We start from the raw sequence: 18,349 nt of genomic DNA on the forward strand, positions 1-18,349 counted from the left end.
GTGCCTGGGAAGCACGGATCTGAGATCCTACTAAATCAGGCAGAAAAGTATCAGGCAATGGTGACATTCTGCATCTGTGCTCAGATCCAACTGTCACATCTTATGGTCAGAACTGTAGAAGGGATAGGACAAGAGATCATCGTGTCCGCTATGCTGTTAAGATGTGTGTGCATCTAAGCCCCATAAGGTGCTTTTGTCTGTCTTTAAGTGCAGACCTATTTTTATTATTTGGCTCTAATAATTCTGTTTGCCCCACATGCAGTTCTTAGAATCTGCCTTTCTTCATGTCATAAACTGTGGCAAGGCCACAGCTATAGTTACTCTGGGTTTGTCACTTCAGCATCTCATATCCCAAACAGATAAGGCAAAGATACAAAACTCCCTAAAGTAGGACAGGTATATCAGGAAACAACACCAGTGAGATGCCAACACAGAAACACCAACTAGTATTTCTAAACTTTCTTCTACATGGGGACCTGCAGAAGCACAGTGAAGTCTATCAGGTCCCCAGACAATCATCCACACAGATAATCTGCCAGTTCCTCCTCCTGCTTATCCCTGCCAATTGAAGTCACCTTCATATTATCCTGTCTGGGTCTCAACCAAACAGTTTCTCCCTCATTCTTGTCCTTCAAGACAGAGAGGGAGCAGGGAGATGATGTAAGCTGTTATAGAACACGCACTGGATTTGCTAGTCTATCTTTTGTGGAGCTGCCCAATTAATCATACCATCAAGCTTATGAAAATAACACAGTAGTAAGAAATTGTTCAGAAGGTTCTGTTCCTCATTCATACATCTGGCTTCATTAACTCATAAATTGTGACAGTTTCCTATAAACTAATGAATGAACCACTAATTTAGGACATCTTTCATTATCATAAAGTTATTTCCTGCCTGCTTAATTAAGCTCAGAGAGCACTCTAGCAGAAGGAAAGCAGAAGCAGACCCTCTTGGGAAGTGATAAATGCCAGAGGCCGAGGGGTATTCTGACAGTTTCAGCACAGCTAAACACACTGGGTTCCCTCTTTAGCAGGAATAGAGCCTCAGCTGGTCTGGGAGGCTGGAACAGGGAATTAAACTGTAGCACCATCTGTGACTAGCAGAAGTATCTGTGGATCCAACAGGTCTAAACTTCCACTAACTTCCACTATACAAAACCAGAGAAAAAAATTTCCACAGTGGGCCTAATTATTGACATAAACCCAAGACTAATTTTACATGGAGGCGTGTAGGCATCAGCCTTCTTAAGATTAACATAGCAGGTGCAGAACTGTCCACCAAGCTTTGCAGTTTGGGTTATTAATCATATGGTTCCAAGAAACAGAGACAGAAGAATATGTTAAGAGCAGAAACATTCGTGACACACAGAAACAAGAAACAACCATATAATGTTAGCACAGACAAAGCCTAAAGCAACTGACTGGAGGAAACGATTCTTTCCATTCTGCCCACTAAGTAGGGCAACCCTTTTCTCCCCCTTCGTATCATATCAAAACTTGATGTTCCCAACCATGAGCTACAGCAGAAGGCTATCCCTGCCTCAAAGACTTTTACCTTCTTTCTACATCCTCTCTGGCTCGGTGCTGGTACTTTAAAAATTGTATCTTACCTGGAAGACAGACATAAAGGACTTTATTACAGGCATCTCTATACAAACACACTGCCTTCTCATAAACGGTGAGCTTGCTACCACTGAGTTTCAGGAGCCAAAAGGAAGGAAATATCAGCTCTCCAGGGACCCTGCCCAGGGAGTGGTTTGATAATCCCCTGCAGATGAGCTGACCCCACCCTGAAATACGCTCTGTAGAGCAGGCAACAGATTCATCACCTCTCCTTACGGCTCTAACCGATGTGGTATTTTAGGCCCCCCAGTCAGGTCTGTATTTCTGCTGCTTCTTTTGACAGTGCTATTTTGAAAGCTGAAGCTGACCTTTTGCCCAGCAAAGTATTTAGGGCCTTCTCAGCCTCTGAAAAACAAATAAGGAAGAATTCAAGTCCAACCCACCTTTAATTTGCTTTATTTACATATGAACTGAAACCTGGAACAGAGGTGGTCAAACACCATCACTCCTGCTTCCTCAGGCTAGTAGTATACTCTTGCCCACATGCAATTTGGCCTCAAAACACTGCTGGTAATTAAGTATCAAAGTGGAACCTAAGCCCTTCTGTTTCCCACTGTAGATTCCTATTTCCAGGGTCTTGTCTAACCAAAACCAACTGTAACACGCACTGCAAGAATAAAAATAACTCAGACGATTATATGTATTAATATTATGTGATGTTATTGACCATAACAACACCATAACATTCCCTTCATTATTCCTCTAAAGGTTTTGCTGTCTCTCCATCACTCCCTCTTGAATGGGTCACTGGGAAAAACGTTGCTTCTCATCAGGATTTTCAAGTTCTTCCACTATAAAGACAGACCACTAGAGCTTTTACATTTTGCCATTGAATTTTTATCACTACATTGTCCACTTCCTAAATCCTCTCCTATAGCAGCACACTCATATCGCCAAGTAACACTAATAGGAGAGAAGGAATTGTGAGACATGGTAACTTCCGATTTGGTAATACAGACATGCATACCCCAGGGACATTTGTAAACATACCTGTGAATAAATTCTCATCCTCCCTCTGCTGGTGGTTGCAGTGGAGATACAAATTTTGCCCTCCCAGGTCCTGTGCTGGAAGAGACTTAGACAGGATCCCACAGGGTTCCCAAACAGTCTCCAGCATTTTAGTAGGCTGGAACTGTTTCCAAGCACTTACTGTTTAATCACTGCTACGCCTCACAGAGTACCTAACTGTTGTTCCCTTTTAACTTACATGAAACAGATGGCTAATGGATCAAGTCAAGGTCAGGGAAGGAGTCAGGTTTGAGAAAAAAGTAATTGTACCACCAGATCCTCTGTCCCAAACCGATGGTAGTAACAACACCTTGTGTTAAGTGCATTTCTGATAGTGTGTATTGATTTGTATGCTGACATGGCTATGAAATTGAACAGAGCCTCTAGTCATATGGAACAACTCCCCTGCCTTCCTTGGTGAAGCAAAAATGACTAAAGAGACAAGCCTTTCCCAAACCATTCAAACCCCTCTATGTATTAGGTAAAAGAACTTCTATTATTGACAGAAAAGAAACCCTAAACAACTTCAGAAGCATGCTGGTGGTTTCCCGGCTGAAAGACTTGATACTGTGTGAGCTGTTTAAGATGAAAAAGGAGCATTTGATAAGAGAGAAGCAAAAAAAGCTGGGAAGAGGCTGAAATGTTTATAAAGCCAGAGTTCTGGCACTTAAATTTGGTGCTGAATAATATCCTTTTTGAAATGGAATTTCTTTTACGAATGGAAAGTAAATCCCTTCGAGATTATACCTGGATTTTTTTAAGCACAATGCAGTTTGTCAAAAGGGGTACAGAAAGGGACCAATTCCAGCTACTCTGTGTATTAATTTCACCCAAGTAAACCAACAAAACTCCTGGTTATGAAAGGAAAGTGATAATAATTCTTGAGGCTGCTTTTCAAGTGAGTATTATAAGTAAGAAGGCTAAAGCTGAACTATGACATTAGAAACTTGAAAATTTACTTTTTGTCATGGTCTAAAGAGGAAACCATAATAAAAGCACCTCTTTCCTGTTAAACTAGAAGCCTAAACTTCTTAGTCAGTACTTTTTTTTGGTTGGGTTAGTTCAGCTTCCCAAAATGAAGAGCAGTGAGACAGGCCTGTTGTAAAGACAGCTTTGTGCCAGCAATAGAGTTTGTGTATTTGTCATCGAAGTAATAATTACTACACTTTCTTTAAAACCCTAGGAAAATACGCAAGTGTCGAGTAGATTCAAAGAGTACATGGTTCCATAGAAGTGCAGCACATCTCTAAAAAGAAACAGCCCACAAGCAGCAGAGCCTGAGAATCAGGGAGGTGAGAATCCATGCGAAACAGAAAGAGCTAAAACCAAAAATTCTTATCACAAAGGGACGAAGGGTAAATGACAGTCCTCGCTGGATTTTTGGCCATTTGCTTTTTGCATTTCTCCTATGTGGGTATAAAGAACTACCCAAGCTTCTTTACAGTTTTCCAGTCATGTTCACCATTGGATATCCATGCCTCAATTCAACGCTATGAATCAGAATAGCATATGAACATCAGTAACTGAAAAACTTTAGTTGGGAATTAACTTAAGATTAGTCTAATGCTGAAGCTAAATGTGTGTTGGGTGTTTCCCTCTGATGTCAAAGATCTCCAGTCTGCTATTTTTTAAGGAACTGCACCTTTATTATCAGAATAGCCAGGCAGATGTCCCCACCAATCCTTCCTCTCCTATTGCTCTGAAGAACAAGAAATAAATGATTAATCATATCATAGCAGACGCAGTGTGTTTTCCAGAGAAAGGGAAGACTAAGGTCATGACACATGCAGCACTTCCATCACTATGGGTCACTCATGTTAATTTAGGGAGAAAAATAAAGGTTGTGATGGTCTTATACCGCAATTGCTTCAGAAGAGTAAACTGCAATGAAGTCAGAGCATTTGTAATGTTCATGTAAATCACCACCCCCCTGTCAAGTAGGGATCATATATTACAGGATACGAAAATAAAGTCTCCTTAATCCTGGAGGTATGAGGGGTGCACGGGTCCTGCTACTAATCTATATTTGGCCAGAGTTTGTAATGGTTTCAGCCATACCTTGTGATACAGTATGCCAAACACAAACACACAGACATTATTTCAGCACTAGAGCATGCAGAACAACAGGAAAGAATACTTGCTGTTCATGCTCCTCTACATAGCTGTCCAGGTCCATTCACAATATTGGAAAGCAAAGCTTGGTTATAGGAAGGCTCAAATGAATTTCTATTGTCTGAAGAGCCTTGATTTCAAAGGGAAAAGAGGGACCATCTCTATGTGGTTGAATGCTGGCAGCTAATTAGTTCTTCCAGTCTGGCATAGCTTAAAGCATTCTAGATTGTTGGCATACAACCTATTTAGCCCTACCCAACTCTGTCTAAAATAGGGCTATATGGCCATACATAAGCATGTTGTGCACTGTATGACTTAGCAGATTCCTCCACACTCTGGCAAGAAACATCTGTTAGCGTTACTTTCCCCTACCAGTCACATACCTGTATAAAACAGAAGTGGAAACATACTATAGGAACAATACAGTACAAGGCTATATGTAAGGCTTTCAGATATTATATGTTTTACAGAAAAAAATCCATGTAAAAGCTTTATTTCCATCTGTATTCTACAAACATGTACACAGCCAGGCATTTTATGCTTACTCATTTTCAGAAGGGCAACAAGTTGGGAATGCAAAAAAAACCTTTATTAGCATAAAAAGTACATATTCAGTAATCAATACTCAAATTCCTTCCCAGCATCTGGCATGTTTGATACATCTTCCTGTATCTGCTACAGTTGAAGGACCAAGGGATTGTAAGTTCTCAGAGGTTTAGGGTTACAGGGGTGTTGCTGGTGGGTTTTTTTAGTGTGTGCTTTTTTAAGTTATGTAAACAATTCAGGGTAAAACCTATACAAGCAGAATATTAGCTGTCATTTCTACACCTAAAAGTTAAATAAAAACCAATTTCACCAATACAAAAAGCAATATAAAAAACTATTCAATGCATGACATGCATCAGAAGAAAATGTAGGAGGACATGGCAAGTGAACAGATCTTAAAAGTTAGTTCATACTGGAAATTCTCTGTAAATAGCTATATGGCTTAACATGAAAAACATTGTAAAATTACTTGGTTCCATAAGAGATCTGTACAGTTGCATCTATTTTAACTTCATTACACACAAATATATTAGACTGATTAAAACAAATAAAAAAGATCATTCAAGTTTTAACATTTCAAGCTGCCTATTTGATAGAGTAACTAGACAGAGGTAGATGTCCAAAATTAGTGGCCAAGCTATTCTAGCAAGACCTTTTAGCTATCTTGTCGAGTTTCTACATTCAAGGCCAATGTGAAAAGATGAAGGATGTCTTTCAAAAAGGGAGCCAGACAACCTGCACTGATGGAAGTAGCTTCAGTTATACTGCTGAAAGTAAAGAGTATGTAAGAATAAATCATTTACCAGACCACTGGATCAAGCACTAAAGCTCATGCAGTTGTTTTAACAAAAGTGAAATTAACTTGCTCATTTCCTATGCTTATTTTAGAAGCTGAACCATTGCTACTAACGTGGCTCCTAACTAGTCAAAATAAGACTGCAGGGTACCACGACGGCGGATATCACACGTCCAGCAATGGAAACCACCTCCCAGTGAATTGGCATGGCGGATGTTCACTTTAATTGTAGAAATGCCTGCAAGAGACATACGTCACATACTTTAAAGTTAAAATCTCAAATGCATGTGGTAAGCTTTGATCAGAACATTAGACAATGCTTCAGCAGATCATATGGCTAGATGCAAGTACTGAAAGTATTTCCTACTCCTTTCTTAAGAATTTATTCTCCCAAATTCGAGGCAGAGAACAAGCTAGGAACATGGCTGGCTTGTTTATTCCAGTGATACCCTCAGGAATAACAGCACATGGAGAACAGCCAGTGTTTGAGGTGTTACAATGTGCCAGTAATAAAAAGACAAATTCAGGTTTTGCAGTATGTGAAGAATTAGCTGAAATTCTGCTACAATGTATGAACGAGGCACGCTTACTTTAACCTGCTTGAGCATTTATGGTTCAGACACTGAATGTGCTCTTTCAAGTGCCTTTCAAGAAAAGCAGCATTCAAAATACAGAGCTCTGAATCCTTTTTTCCATGAAAGGGGGAAGAGTCTGTTGTACTTACTACCTCGGTTAAGCTTCCTCCCACTTCTTTTTACTCTGATATTTCAGCTGTGGCTCAGCTTACATGAAGTTCTGCCAGATGGACTAGGATCAGAAGACTTCTCTGTTATGAAGCTTGCCTTTTTGCTTCTTGGTACTTTCAAGAGCTAAGGAGCAGCTCAGTGGAATCCATTATATAGGTCAGCAGTAGTTTTATTCCCAATAGACCCATTTCAGTCCTAGAAACTTACTGACTACAGAAATTTATCTAGAACTGATGCAAAATGTGATGTTCAAGCATGAAAGATATGTCATGATTAGCATCAATAGCCTCATTTTTAAATACTTTCAAGCATTTATAAATCCTCAGCTCCTTGGTCATGCAGAATATTAACCTAAGACTGGAAAGCTAAGGGATTCACTAATGGTTGCTGGTCTTTAAAAACAGATGAAAGCATTAGATTGCATAGTTCTCACCTGCCATCATCTCAGATTTGAGCGAAGCTTCAGTAAGCGCACTCGCATCCATGGCACCAACCCTTCTTCTAGGTTCACAGCTGCTATCTTCCACCTTGGGATCATTCTCTCCTTCCCATCATTTTTGTCCCTTTAAAGGAGTCTTCTGCTACTGGGGAGTATTATCTTTTACTCTATAACACAATGATTCCCTCACTTCTCTTGACTTTGCATCTACCCACCAGTCTTCTTTCTATCCTGTCAAGTTTCACATCACCATGTACTTATCCAGCAGCAACAGTCAGCTGGCAAGCAGTAGTAGCACCAAGCAACCTGGCCACCTTCCTACTAACCAACTATAAGCCACAACTGTAGATTTTGTAGATCTACCTACATCTTTCCCTCCCAGCATTGTGGAAGTAGTTGGATTAAATGCATGAGTTCAGTTTAAGTGTTTATTATCTGTGTTTGCAGTGAACAGTGCATAAGACTTTCAGATTTTATATTCTATTACTATTCTCCTACCCCCACATATCTAAAGGAATTCCACCCTATCATGAGGTTACATCTCACAGAACTGAAATTCTCCATAAATGAGCAGAAATACATGGGCTAAGTTGTCTTAATTTGACAGTTTGAAGTGCGTTGAGTTTGAAACTAGAAAAATCTGATGCATTTTGGCAATGAGGGACAGCCAGCTAAACATCACTCAGCCTCTCCAAGACAGATTTTGACCATCGAACTGTTTTACATTAAAAAAGCTCATTCAAAAGCATGTTAGCAGTAACTTTAATTGCTACTCATACCTTTATTTGCTGCAAGCTGCAGGGACACAAGATGTAAAAAGCACATATTCCTATGACGAAGTATTCAGGAGAGATATCACTGAATGATTCTTACTTGCTAATCCAATTCTTTGAGTACTTTTTCCAGTGCTAGTTGCTTTGACTACTTTAAGCAAAACCTTTGTTCATCCTGATGCACACAGCTGGTATCACAATAATTTTGGTTTAATAGATGTTGAAATATGTTAGGACATACCCAGATTTTCAAACATCTTCTGAATTGATGTCTCATTGGCATCCACCATCACACGTTTCTCATCCAGCATTAGGACATTCATGGAGAGCCATTTAGAAGACATCCACAATGGGTGATCTAAACACATGAGAATGAACCTTCTACTGTACCAATGTTGCCTCATATTATCTTAAGAATACTGTTGGAATTGTTAGAAAAGACAGAGTGAACATACCATCTGGGATGAGTGGCACTGGGGGTTGAATCACAGTCCAGCCTGCTTTCTTGAAGAGCTCAATCTGAAAAAGCAATTTAATTAGAGTCTTAAAGTATCATATAATGTCCTCCAACCTATGTCACATTTTCTCAGGCTACTTCAATATACATGACATCCCTTTCCCTCTTGCCCTCATTCAAGCTCCATCTACAAACCTCATACAAGTTTTCATACAAGCATTTTTTAAAGCCTTCTCAAACTTTGCATACCACTAGCATTTTCTGCTGGTTTTCTCTATGCTCTTTATACTAAGATATGTTAAAGACAAAAGCTAACACATGACGTTTGGAGCTTGTGAAGCAAAGATATTAGTAACAGCCCAAAAATATTAAATTCTTTATTTTTTCTATTATTTCTTCCCATATGACTGTAAAAGCCATTGATTATGAATTACATTGCCATTTGCAGAAACAAACACACAAGAAACACCACATAAAATTATATTTGCATCACGTTTCATAAGAAAATGTCATTTATTTAACAAAGGGAAGAACATAAAGTCATTGTATGGGCTCATTTGTGTCCCTAAGAATTGCACAATTAAATTAAGAATAAGAGGAGGGTAATTTGACTGAGGAGAATTTTTAACTTCATTATGCGAATACTTGGAAGAGCTCAAGTGTTACCACGAGGTGGAGCTCCGATTCCAAAAACTCAATAACCAGCCTGGCCTGACACGATTTTAAAGAACAGTTTCCCCCCTTTCACCCGCCCCTCTGAAACAGCAGGAAACTGTGGGAAAACAACTGTCACTACAGTGCTGAGAAAGTTCTAAAGTCAAGATGCAAATACCTCTCTAAGTTCCTGAACAACTGAGTGCTGTTTAAATTCAATAATTAAATACTATTCAAGTGCATACAAAATAGATGTGCGGTTGAGCCATTACGCATCAGGGACCTAATCCAGTTGAGTCATTTTTTAAAACAAAACACTTTCCATTCTGCTACACCCTTACCTGATGGCAGGGACGGTCTGGGTTAGAAAGCACAAGGCCAGGTCCAATGATATTAAAAGTGGCATCAATGTGCATAGGGTTAGGATCCTTAAAGGAGATTACATGCACCCTATAGTCTGGCGCAAGATGTCGCCTCATCCATTCAATGCCCATGTAATTTGTAACCTGAAAACAGGACAAGGTAAGTTGCACTGGGCTAGAAAGACTGTATCCAAGCTTAGTTTGTTTAAAGTTTTATTTAAATAAGTATTTTAAGTCAAAAAGGTTGTGCCTTTAGCTGTTTATCTGTAAAGCAGTCCTGTCTACCAGACATTCTACAAATAGCAACTTCTGTCAAAATTCTTATTTTAATGCTGTTCAGGAATCCAAAAAGACCTAAGCACAAGTATCGATCACTCAGATAGCAAAACTGTCGGAAGAAAGCTCTGTTTACCTGGCTCCTTTGTACAAAGATATCTCTCCCAGCTCGAATGAAATCAGCAGCATCAAAACATGGCTCAAATTCAGTAGTTACAAACTTTCCCTGAGCAGCAAGTTTATGCCTGTCTTCAACAGAGCGGATTGGATAATCCTGGTTACAGAAAAAGGAATAGCAACTTTAGGCTGGAGTTGGTAAAGGAATGTTTTCAAACTATTTGCTACTGAAAAGCATTTTGAAATCAAGAAAGTATGTTTATATTGATAGCTAGAATGTTCTGTTGGTGTGGTTTGGTTACTTATTACTAGAATAAAACAATAATAATAATAATAAAAAAAGCATAAATGTGGAAGTTTAAGTAAAAAGTTTTAAGTACATTCAAGAACAGGTGATAAAGAGTTACACCAAGAAGTTAACTCTCTTCAGAGCTACCGTCTCTATGATATTCTGGGTTCTGGGTCAAAAGTATTTATTGCCAGTGGAGTGGAAGCATCATTCTAAGAAATCACTGCACAGTGGCAGAAATACTGGTATGCAAGCTATTTCCCAAGAAAATATTTCCCTCCTTTTCCCACATTGTAGAATGGAGCACTACATCAAACCAGAAGGGAGATCTTCAGGAATTTAACTAGATTTTAGAGTGAAACAATTCAATTAAGAACAAATGAGGTATAAAAAACCAGTACAAACAAAAACTATTAGATAAGTAGTTTCCATGCTTTAGAACAGGCTCTGGAAGTTTTCTAATACTGACAGATTAAGGTAACTCAATGGACTTCTTCACATCATTGGTAAGATGTCACTGTCCCCAGAAAGTTATAATCATTCCACAAACATTTTTAATTCACTTATTATAGATGCTCTTACCAAGGTCCTAATGCATTTGGGGGACTACAGGAAACTACCAAAATTGTTCGAGTCAAAGTTATGACAATAGCAAAAAATTAAGGAAATAATTAAATATTTGGAAGGTAAAGATCCTGTTTAGATCCTCCCACTACTCCTTTTACGTAACTTTCACAATTCTAATGCCATACAGACCAAAGATTCTGAGGGTTTTTTCTGTGACAAAAAAATATATTCTTTCCCATTTTCTAATGCACTTAGGACATATGGACATTCTCAGGAAATCTCAATTCTTTAAAGTACTCTTTGTGATGTCTTTATAGCATTCCTTCCTCCTTAGTAGGGCTAAGTTACAGCCAGTTATCAAAACAATTCAAAGCAGACTTGAATTCAATGGACACAACTTCCTGTTTCTTATTCCCGAATTGCACACACTCAGTTTCAGCTGGAAAGGCTACAGACTATGTGCATACTCTAGAAAACCCACATTTCCAGATATGTTTTGTGTGTGTCCGTCCCACTCTACCTTGTGAAACCTAGATAGTAGATTAAAACTATCAACAAAATGCTATATAACCAGAACTGAACTTCTGAAGCAAAATGAGAGCAATACCTGATCGTAGAGCTCATCTGCCATTGTGGGTTTGGGGGCAGTTGTCCACTTGGCACCCTGGTTGAAATAATCTTTGATTATTCGTCTATATGCTCTATACTCAAAGAACCGAGCACGCCAAGCCATAGGTGCTTCAATGATTTCATTTCCCACCACCAACAGGATGTCTCTTGGCATGGCAGCATACATACCTGAAAGAACAATGGCCATCAGTATTTGAGACAAATATGCTCTCTTCAGCTCTTTCAGCTTATTCACATGTCACCCTCCTTTTCACTATTACCTCTATCCAAGAGAATGGTAAAAAGCATCTGTAGCAAAGTAGGGAAACCACTGCATAATTTGAGGCCCTTACATTCTTCAGTAGGTTTTCAAAGTGATTTTTTTTGTTCAAAATATTTGCAACTTTTGCTACAAAGCCTCACTCACAACAAGTTCATGGCTAGATGAAAGCCATCCCCAGTCTGCAAGCCTCCACTTCATAATTGGTTCATGGAAATTAACTAGACAAATGCTTATGAATTACTCAGATGACTAAAAGATGATGATGGGTAGCAAGTTTTCCAAGTGGACCTCATTTCTCTATACACTATCCTTCTAAAAAGTAATAGCACAGAAGAATTTGATGGAACACAGAACTAGTGCAGGAATTAGTCCTGTTAGACTTTTCATTAACAGTGTCTGTTCCTCTGTTCCCTAATAAGAAGGCATAGGACATGAAAGGAGCCTGGAGACTAAACCTGACAGAAAGCCAAGTGTGAACCAGTATACTCTCACTGCAAGTAACCAAAGCCATATGGTGCTACACAAGGAAGAATGTGGTCAGTAGGTAAAGAGACATTCAACCCTCCTGGAAAACTAAAGTTTTGACCTTCATAGTTTAAGACGGATCCAACAAAGGGCTATCAACATACTTGGGAGCTGTACAGCAACATGACCTGGGAAAAGTAGTAGAGGGACCTCAGCTTATTTCACATGGCAAGTACGGGACAAAGCAGTAACAGCCTAAGCCACTTTCAGGGTCACTAAACATGACAGATGAACACTTCTTGGTAGTGGCAGTGAAAACATTGCAAGGGAATCTAGGAACAGATGCTGGTGTGGGAAGTTCAGGTTAGGCATCAGGAAAATATCTTTCATTAGCAAATCCATAAAGCACTAAAGGGTCAACAAACCAGGGGGCAGAATCGCCATCCCTGGAGATTTTCCAAGTCGTAGCTACATAAAGCGATCACTGACTTCACCTAGCACTGGCAATAACCCTGCTCCAACAAGACAGACAGACTTGATGACATCCAAAATGTGGTAGACACGAGCTAAACAAACAAGGCCTTCGACAAGGGAAGAACATTTACCTGTAGACTCAAAATCAGGCGTTTTATACTTCACAGACCAGTCAATTGGATCAGGCCTCTTGACAATAACACCTTCTCTTTTCAAAATATTGCACATCTCTTCAATTTCAGCAATTGCTTTTTTTAAATGGTCTTTGGGGAAGCTCTGGCCTCCAAATTTCTGATAAAATCCCCAATACTTTTCATATGTGTTGGCCTAAAACAAAAGGACGGGTAAGTGACAACGAAGTTATTTTGGTAGAGTGAAATAGATGTGCAAGACAATTCTTAATGTTCAAAGTTTCTTATTCTTCTTTCACTGACTTTCCATTATTTATATGCATTACAATCCTAACGTGTCATAGTGTGCCTTATATTTGATTCCAGCAATATTTTGAAGAGTTGCCAAGAATTCTTGAGGTCCAGCTGATACTTCTAAAATAAAGGGGGGGAGGTGTGGGGGGTGTGAGAAGGAAAAGCATCAGTGCTTCACATAAAGGGTTGATTATTCGTGGTTGAGAATCCTATCCTGGTAGTACTCTGCTGTCTTTATGTTTTGTTTTACTACTATTTATACGCACTATTGGCAAGGTTTCACTCAGATGTTTTATGATGTGTATGTGTCCAGTCATTAAACTTATATAAATACAGGTGTTAAGACTAGCTGTGAATGGCTGATGTCTGCACAAATACGCACGTAAATAACAAAGTTAATTTCAGCTGTATGTGCTAAGCAGGCTCATTGAACTATCAGGCAGACTTAATACCAACAGCAGACTGTACATGTGGCATGACACCCAAGAGAAAAAATCCTTTGAGGAACAGCAGGAAAGATGGGAAAGCCATTCTGGAGCGTGGAGAAGTACACATTTCATTTGCGCTTACAAGTTAAATTGGACTTTTAGATGGGATTTTCAGGATATTTCATTTCCTCATATTTTTTGATATAGAAGCAACAGTAGCTTATATTACTTGTTTCTACTGATGGAAATACTATTATAATGTAATCAATATTTCTAGAAGTCTTTTCCCCTCCTTAGCCATAGCCTTACAGAAAACATCATTATTTATCAAATCACAGATGAAACCCAAGAGACTACATTACACTTCAGTTATTATTTAGCGGCTGGTATTGCCAAGTGGCCATGGAAGATTTGGTCCTTATTACATCAGACCTGTACAAACACAGCAAACGCTACAGACTCTGCTATTTAGTAAGAGTAGCAAACATGTTTTTAAATGAAAACAACCTTGAGCATCCAGAACGCATACATTTGTAGTCACCTCGTTAAAACCTCACTTTGCTACTGTCACAGTGGTGACATGGGGGATTCTAAAGCCATCCCAAGTACAGGCAACATGCCTTGCTGGCTAGAAGGGGCCATACTTCAGGTACAGCAGAAGTCTAGAAAACGTAAGAGATACAAATTCTCCCATCAGGGTTGGACTAAAGCAATTACAACATTTACAGGCCTAAATCCTCTGCTCCTGAAATCCTGCAACAGTCTTCTTACAAACTAATTCAAGATAAGGTATTGGTTCTCATGGTTAAGAAAATCCAGACATAATCAAAGTAAACAATGGTGCTTCAGTTCAGTGTATTGTTGGAAGTACTTAATTCAGATTTATAAACTATGAAACCAGCAGTTTTGATGGGGCTCTGCTAACACTAACATGACAGAGGAGCAAGGGCACATGGAGCCCTTCTGGAATAGTAGCAGAAGGGGTCAGGAACAGATGAGCAAGTTGTCAGGCCTTCCTTCTACCGGAGTCCTGCTCATTCAGCCAGCGTCCTTCCTGAAGGAATTAATTCTCCATTCATCCTTCCTGAAGGAATTTGTTCCTTTTCTGTAAGTGAGGTCTTGGGTAATTCAATCACCTCAGACCTTCCAGCTGTTCAGAAGTCACATGCAGATCATATGAAGTGCCTAGCATTCCTATAGAAGCCTGTTCTGCTAATGAGACAAGTTTGTCCTAAGGTGTAAAGCTAGAGCTTTATTTTCAGAGCCAGCCATGACATACTTGAATTTCATCAGCTCACAAGAGGTACAGCTCCCCTCTTTGCCAAACCTGAGAAATGACACGTGTTGAACAAATACAATGGCATAACGTTAAATTTACTACGGAGAAAGAGATAACACCATCACACCACTCATGTTTCCTACCTTCTGAACAAGTAGGAAGAGGGTATATGACTGGGAAATCTATTTTATTCCAATTCAGGGTTGCGATTTCAAGCCCCATTGTTTGCACATGTAAAACTCATTTTAGACATTTCAAGAAGTACCATGGCCAGGACATAGAAAAGAGTTTTAATAATCTCAATGCACCTTTTAAACAACTGTCTGAGAGCACCTGAGAAACTGTAGCAGCATTTAAGAAAAACTCTTTTCAGAAAGAAATTTAAGAGTATGCTGTAAGGAAACAATTCTCTTTAACAAGCAGCTCCCTGTAGTTGCCATATATTTTAAACATTTGCTGTGGTGAATAATTAACATTATCAACATCCTGCTAGTCTGCAGGTATGGAACTCAACCTTTCTCAGACTACTAAGTAGAAAACTACACTTTTTTAAAGTAGTAACCCTACGAAATTTTGAGCCCAATTAAACCTTCAGCAGCCCTACTATCTCAAAAACTACAGTGCATACTTTGATAGCATCAAGGCTCTATTACTGGAGCAGACTGCACTTACTGCACTACTACTGACTTGCTAAAGCCGCTAAATCTAAAGTGGAAAGCAGCAGCACACATACAACAGAGGTATGCTGTAGTTTCACAGATGTAAACAACTACTTTGAATGAAGAAAGAATCTTTAAGAGTAAACACCACACTGTGTGCACTGTAAAGCTTAAACAGATTTACAGATAAAAGCCCACATTATTTCCTATTAAAGGTTGGGTTATTTACCTTAACCTCCACAGAAAAAGGTGGGACACAAGCATTTTCAGCTCTTCCCACAATGACCTCTTCCAGTGGGTCCCATTCATTGTATGAGCAAACAAGACAGTCCTTAGGCACAGGGCTAGTAGCCTTGTCATCAGCAGCAAAGGTGTTCTGGGAGGCGGTAGCTGCCTGGGTGCTCTGGTAAGATCGCTGCACCCATCCTGTAAAGACTCTTCCAAGCTTAAAATAAAAGTGAACATTATGTTTTCCTTAAAAAAAGGCAAAAAGCAACGGTTCAGTCCACAGCTGCCTCACACTGTAATCCCAAAGCAATCTGCACTATTTGGAGCATTAACAGAAACACTGTTCCAGACATTCCAATTTATTCACAGCCTACTAGATGCTTATGGGACAATTTGCCATTTAAAATCCATTCAGTTTAGAAGGGTGATGACACTAGAAGCACAGCACTGACGGTGGCGACTGAAGCCAGTGAACACTGCGCTCCGGAACGGGGAGGATGCATGGGTCAGCCTCAGTCAAAGCCCGCAGCCGCCCCGCGCCCACTCCCACCTGTCAGCGCACCCTCCTTCCTCCTGCACCCGCCGGCGCGGAGAGGCCACACGGGACCTTTTCCCAAACAGAGCATCCTCAACCCCACTGTCCACCCTGCCCCGAGCCCGGCAGCGGATTTGCGCGGCACCAACCCGCGAGCCGATGTAATGCGCCGCTTCGGCCCCGCGGCTTCCCCCGCGGAAGCACCGCACTCGCAGCATGTCTGCTGGCACGACCGCGCACAACTTCGCACCGCTCCGCGCTCACCCCACCGGCAGCGCAACTGCGCCCCGCATCCGGCCCGCAGCCTTTATCGCAGCCCGCCACTCCCCACGCACTGCCCATTGGCTGAGCGGGCGCGGAGCGGCGCGGAGCCTAGCTTGGGGCGGCTGCTGCCGGACGGCGACGGGGCCCCGGCGGGAAGGGCCCCCCCGGCGGCACGGCAGCCCGGGCCGGGGTGCTGGCATAACTTGGTCGAGAAGAAAGAGCCCCGGCCCGGGCCCCGGAGGCGCGGTCTAGCTGGATGAGGCAATCTCCAGCGGCTGCTTTCAACATACCTGGATTTCATTCCCACCGGCGGCGCTTTAGCAGCAGTTTGACTTTGAAGATTTCCAGTCAGGTTTACCATTCTTCTCTAAAAAGTGTACTCAAGTGCATCATTCAGTTATTTTTAGTTATTAAATACACATATTCTTCACGAAACCTGCAGTACACAGATTCCATTTTACCAAATATTGCAATAATCCATACGTTGAGAATTCAGATTTTTAGACTACAACCTAAAGATTTTGTGATTCACCTGACATATTTTAATTACAGAAGGAGTGTTTCAAGGATATCCCAAACACTTCATCTCAGATTCTGCCTTCTCAAAATCCATATTGCAGTATGATGAAAAGTAACCTTAAAACCTAAACCAGTTACCTGCCAGCAGTCCTACACTTCTCCCTGCAGAATCTCGTCTCCATGACAAAATCAACAGAAGTATCCTCAAAATTATTTCTATCTCAACAGAACTGCAGTCCACAATGAGAAATATTTGCTACCAGCTCTACTCCTTTTAGTATACCTCCCCATACCCTGATACATTATTCTGCAATTTCTCAGCTTTGCATACAAGTTCACTTTGAAATAACTTGATTTTGTCTTTCAAAAGTAAAAAGCTGCCATAGTAAAAATTACTTTTTCCTGAGTCTGTTTAAAGTTGTAAAAGTTTGCATGTTTATTTCAACTTTATTATTTTTGGTTCTGCCTGTATCACCCATGCAGTGCCTGGCATATCTTCAGCCTTGTTCAATACTCCATCATTATCTGGAGCTAAAACAGTGCGCATGGCTGTGAATAGACATGGTATTTAACATTACTCCTATGTGTAAGATTGCAGGTAGTATTAGTGAACTCGCAGACGTATCTGTAGTAGGAAAGAAATAAACATTACTAGTAGTAACATATATTAAAACATAACCTGTGGTCACAGACTGCAGCAAATCAGGTACAGTTTTAACATGCCTTAGCCATACAAGTAAGCAAGTTTCATTCTACTGGATAATTCATCATTCAGCAGTTCACCTTTTTGGCACAGGTAAACAGTGCACCTTCCCAGGGGAAAAAAGGACAGTGTGAATTCTCTCTTTATGAATTCACATACTTCTCAGAAAAGTTCATTATTTTAGTTGACATGATAGCAAGCATCATGACATCAAGCACGCTTTACCCTTTTTGAGATGACTGCAGAACTTCTTTGTAACTCACTCAGTCATCTTGGGCTGTTAAGACTCATTTGTAACATAATTGCCTCAAACACTATTCTTATATTGAAAAGGATACAAGGATTTATTTATTTATTTATTTTCAGTTTTTAAAGGGAGTTTTCTTGATGCTACTTAATTCCTACTTACCAATTTATGTCATTTATTTAATAATAATATTAAACAACTAAGTTTATGCTAGCCCTGCTCAAATGTTTGTTATTTGATTCAGTTGATTTTGCTAAGGTCTACTCACATTGACCTTCTAAAAAAATTAATGATTGGCTTGTTGCTAAATCCAAAGGTCTTGCTTCTTTCTCTGTCCTTTTCAACTTATCAGCTAGTTTTGGACCTTTGGATCATTCTTTATCAATTCAGTTTACATAGTTTTTCTGACTCTGCACAACACTTCTTTTTCTACTTACTATTTATGTTTTATCCTTTACAGGGTCCC

At 40.0% G+C, this 18,349-nt stretch overlaps 1 protein-coding gene across 2 annotated transcripts; it reads right to left on the reverse strand.

Moving 5' to 3' along the window:
* Positions 1–5,220: 5,220 nt before the first annotated feature.
* Positions 5,221–16,454, reverse strand: GATM (glycine amidinotransferase). 2 transcript variants are annotated; one of them, XR_009742186.1, is made up of 10 exons: positions 16,300–16,454; positions 15,617–15,832; positions 12,728–12,923; positions 11,373–11,563; positions 9,929–10,066; positions 9,496–9,660; positions 8,499–8,562; positions 8,285–8,401; positions 7,265–7,437; positions 6,193–6,323 (listed from the first exon to the last, which is right to left on the reverse strand). XR_009742186.1 is itself a non-coding variant. In XM_061446869.1 (9 exons), exons 1-9 carry the CDS (start codon positions 16,366–16,368, stop codon positions 6,211–6,213), a joined length of 1,269 nt encoding a protein of 422 aa, XP_061302853.1. In that variant the 5' UTR covers positions 16,369–16,454; the 3' UTR covers positions 5,221–6,210. The 2 variants fall into 2 exon arrangements, 1 of the variants encoding a protein (XP_061302853.1); XM_061446869.1 differs by lacking the exon at positions 7,265–7,437 and having other exon boundaries at positions 5,221–6,323.
* Positions 16,455–18,349: the final 1,895 nt, after the last annotated feature.

The sequence above is a fragment of the Pezoporus flaviventris genome, unplaced genomic scaffold, assembly GCF_033815535.1.
Source record: "Pezoporus flaviventris isolate CSIRO_AGI_PZ_B2104156 unplaced genomic scaffold, CSIRO_AGI_Pfla_v1 ptg000006l, whole genome shotgun sequence".
In the NCBI taxonomy this organism is placed as follows: Eukaryota; Metazoa; Chordata; class Aves; order Psittaciformes; family Psittacidae; genus Pezoporus; species Pezoporus flaviventris.

What these genes read in the sequence shown, in the direction of transcription:
- GATM (XM_061446869.1), bottom strand. Translation starts at nt 16,368, where the DNA reads ATGCTGCGAGTGCGGTGCTTCCGCGGGGGAAGCCGCGGGGCCGAAGCG. An exon ending in GCCTGATTTTGAGTCTACAG is followed by an intron (nt 11,564 to 12,727) that starts GTAAATGTTCTT and finishes TTGTTCTTTCAG; the next exon opens with GTATGTATGCTGCCATGCCA. An exon ending in AGTGCCACTCATCCCAGATG is followed by an intron (nt 8,402 to 8,498) that starts GTATGTTCACTC and finishes TCATGTGTTTAG; the next exon opens with ATCACCCATTGTGGATGTCT.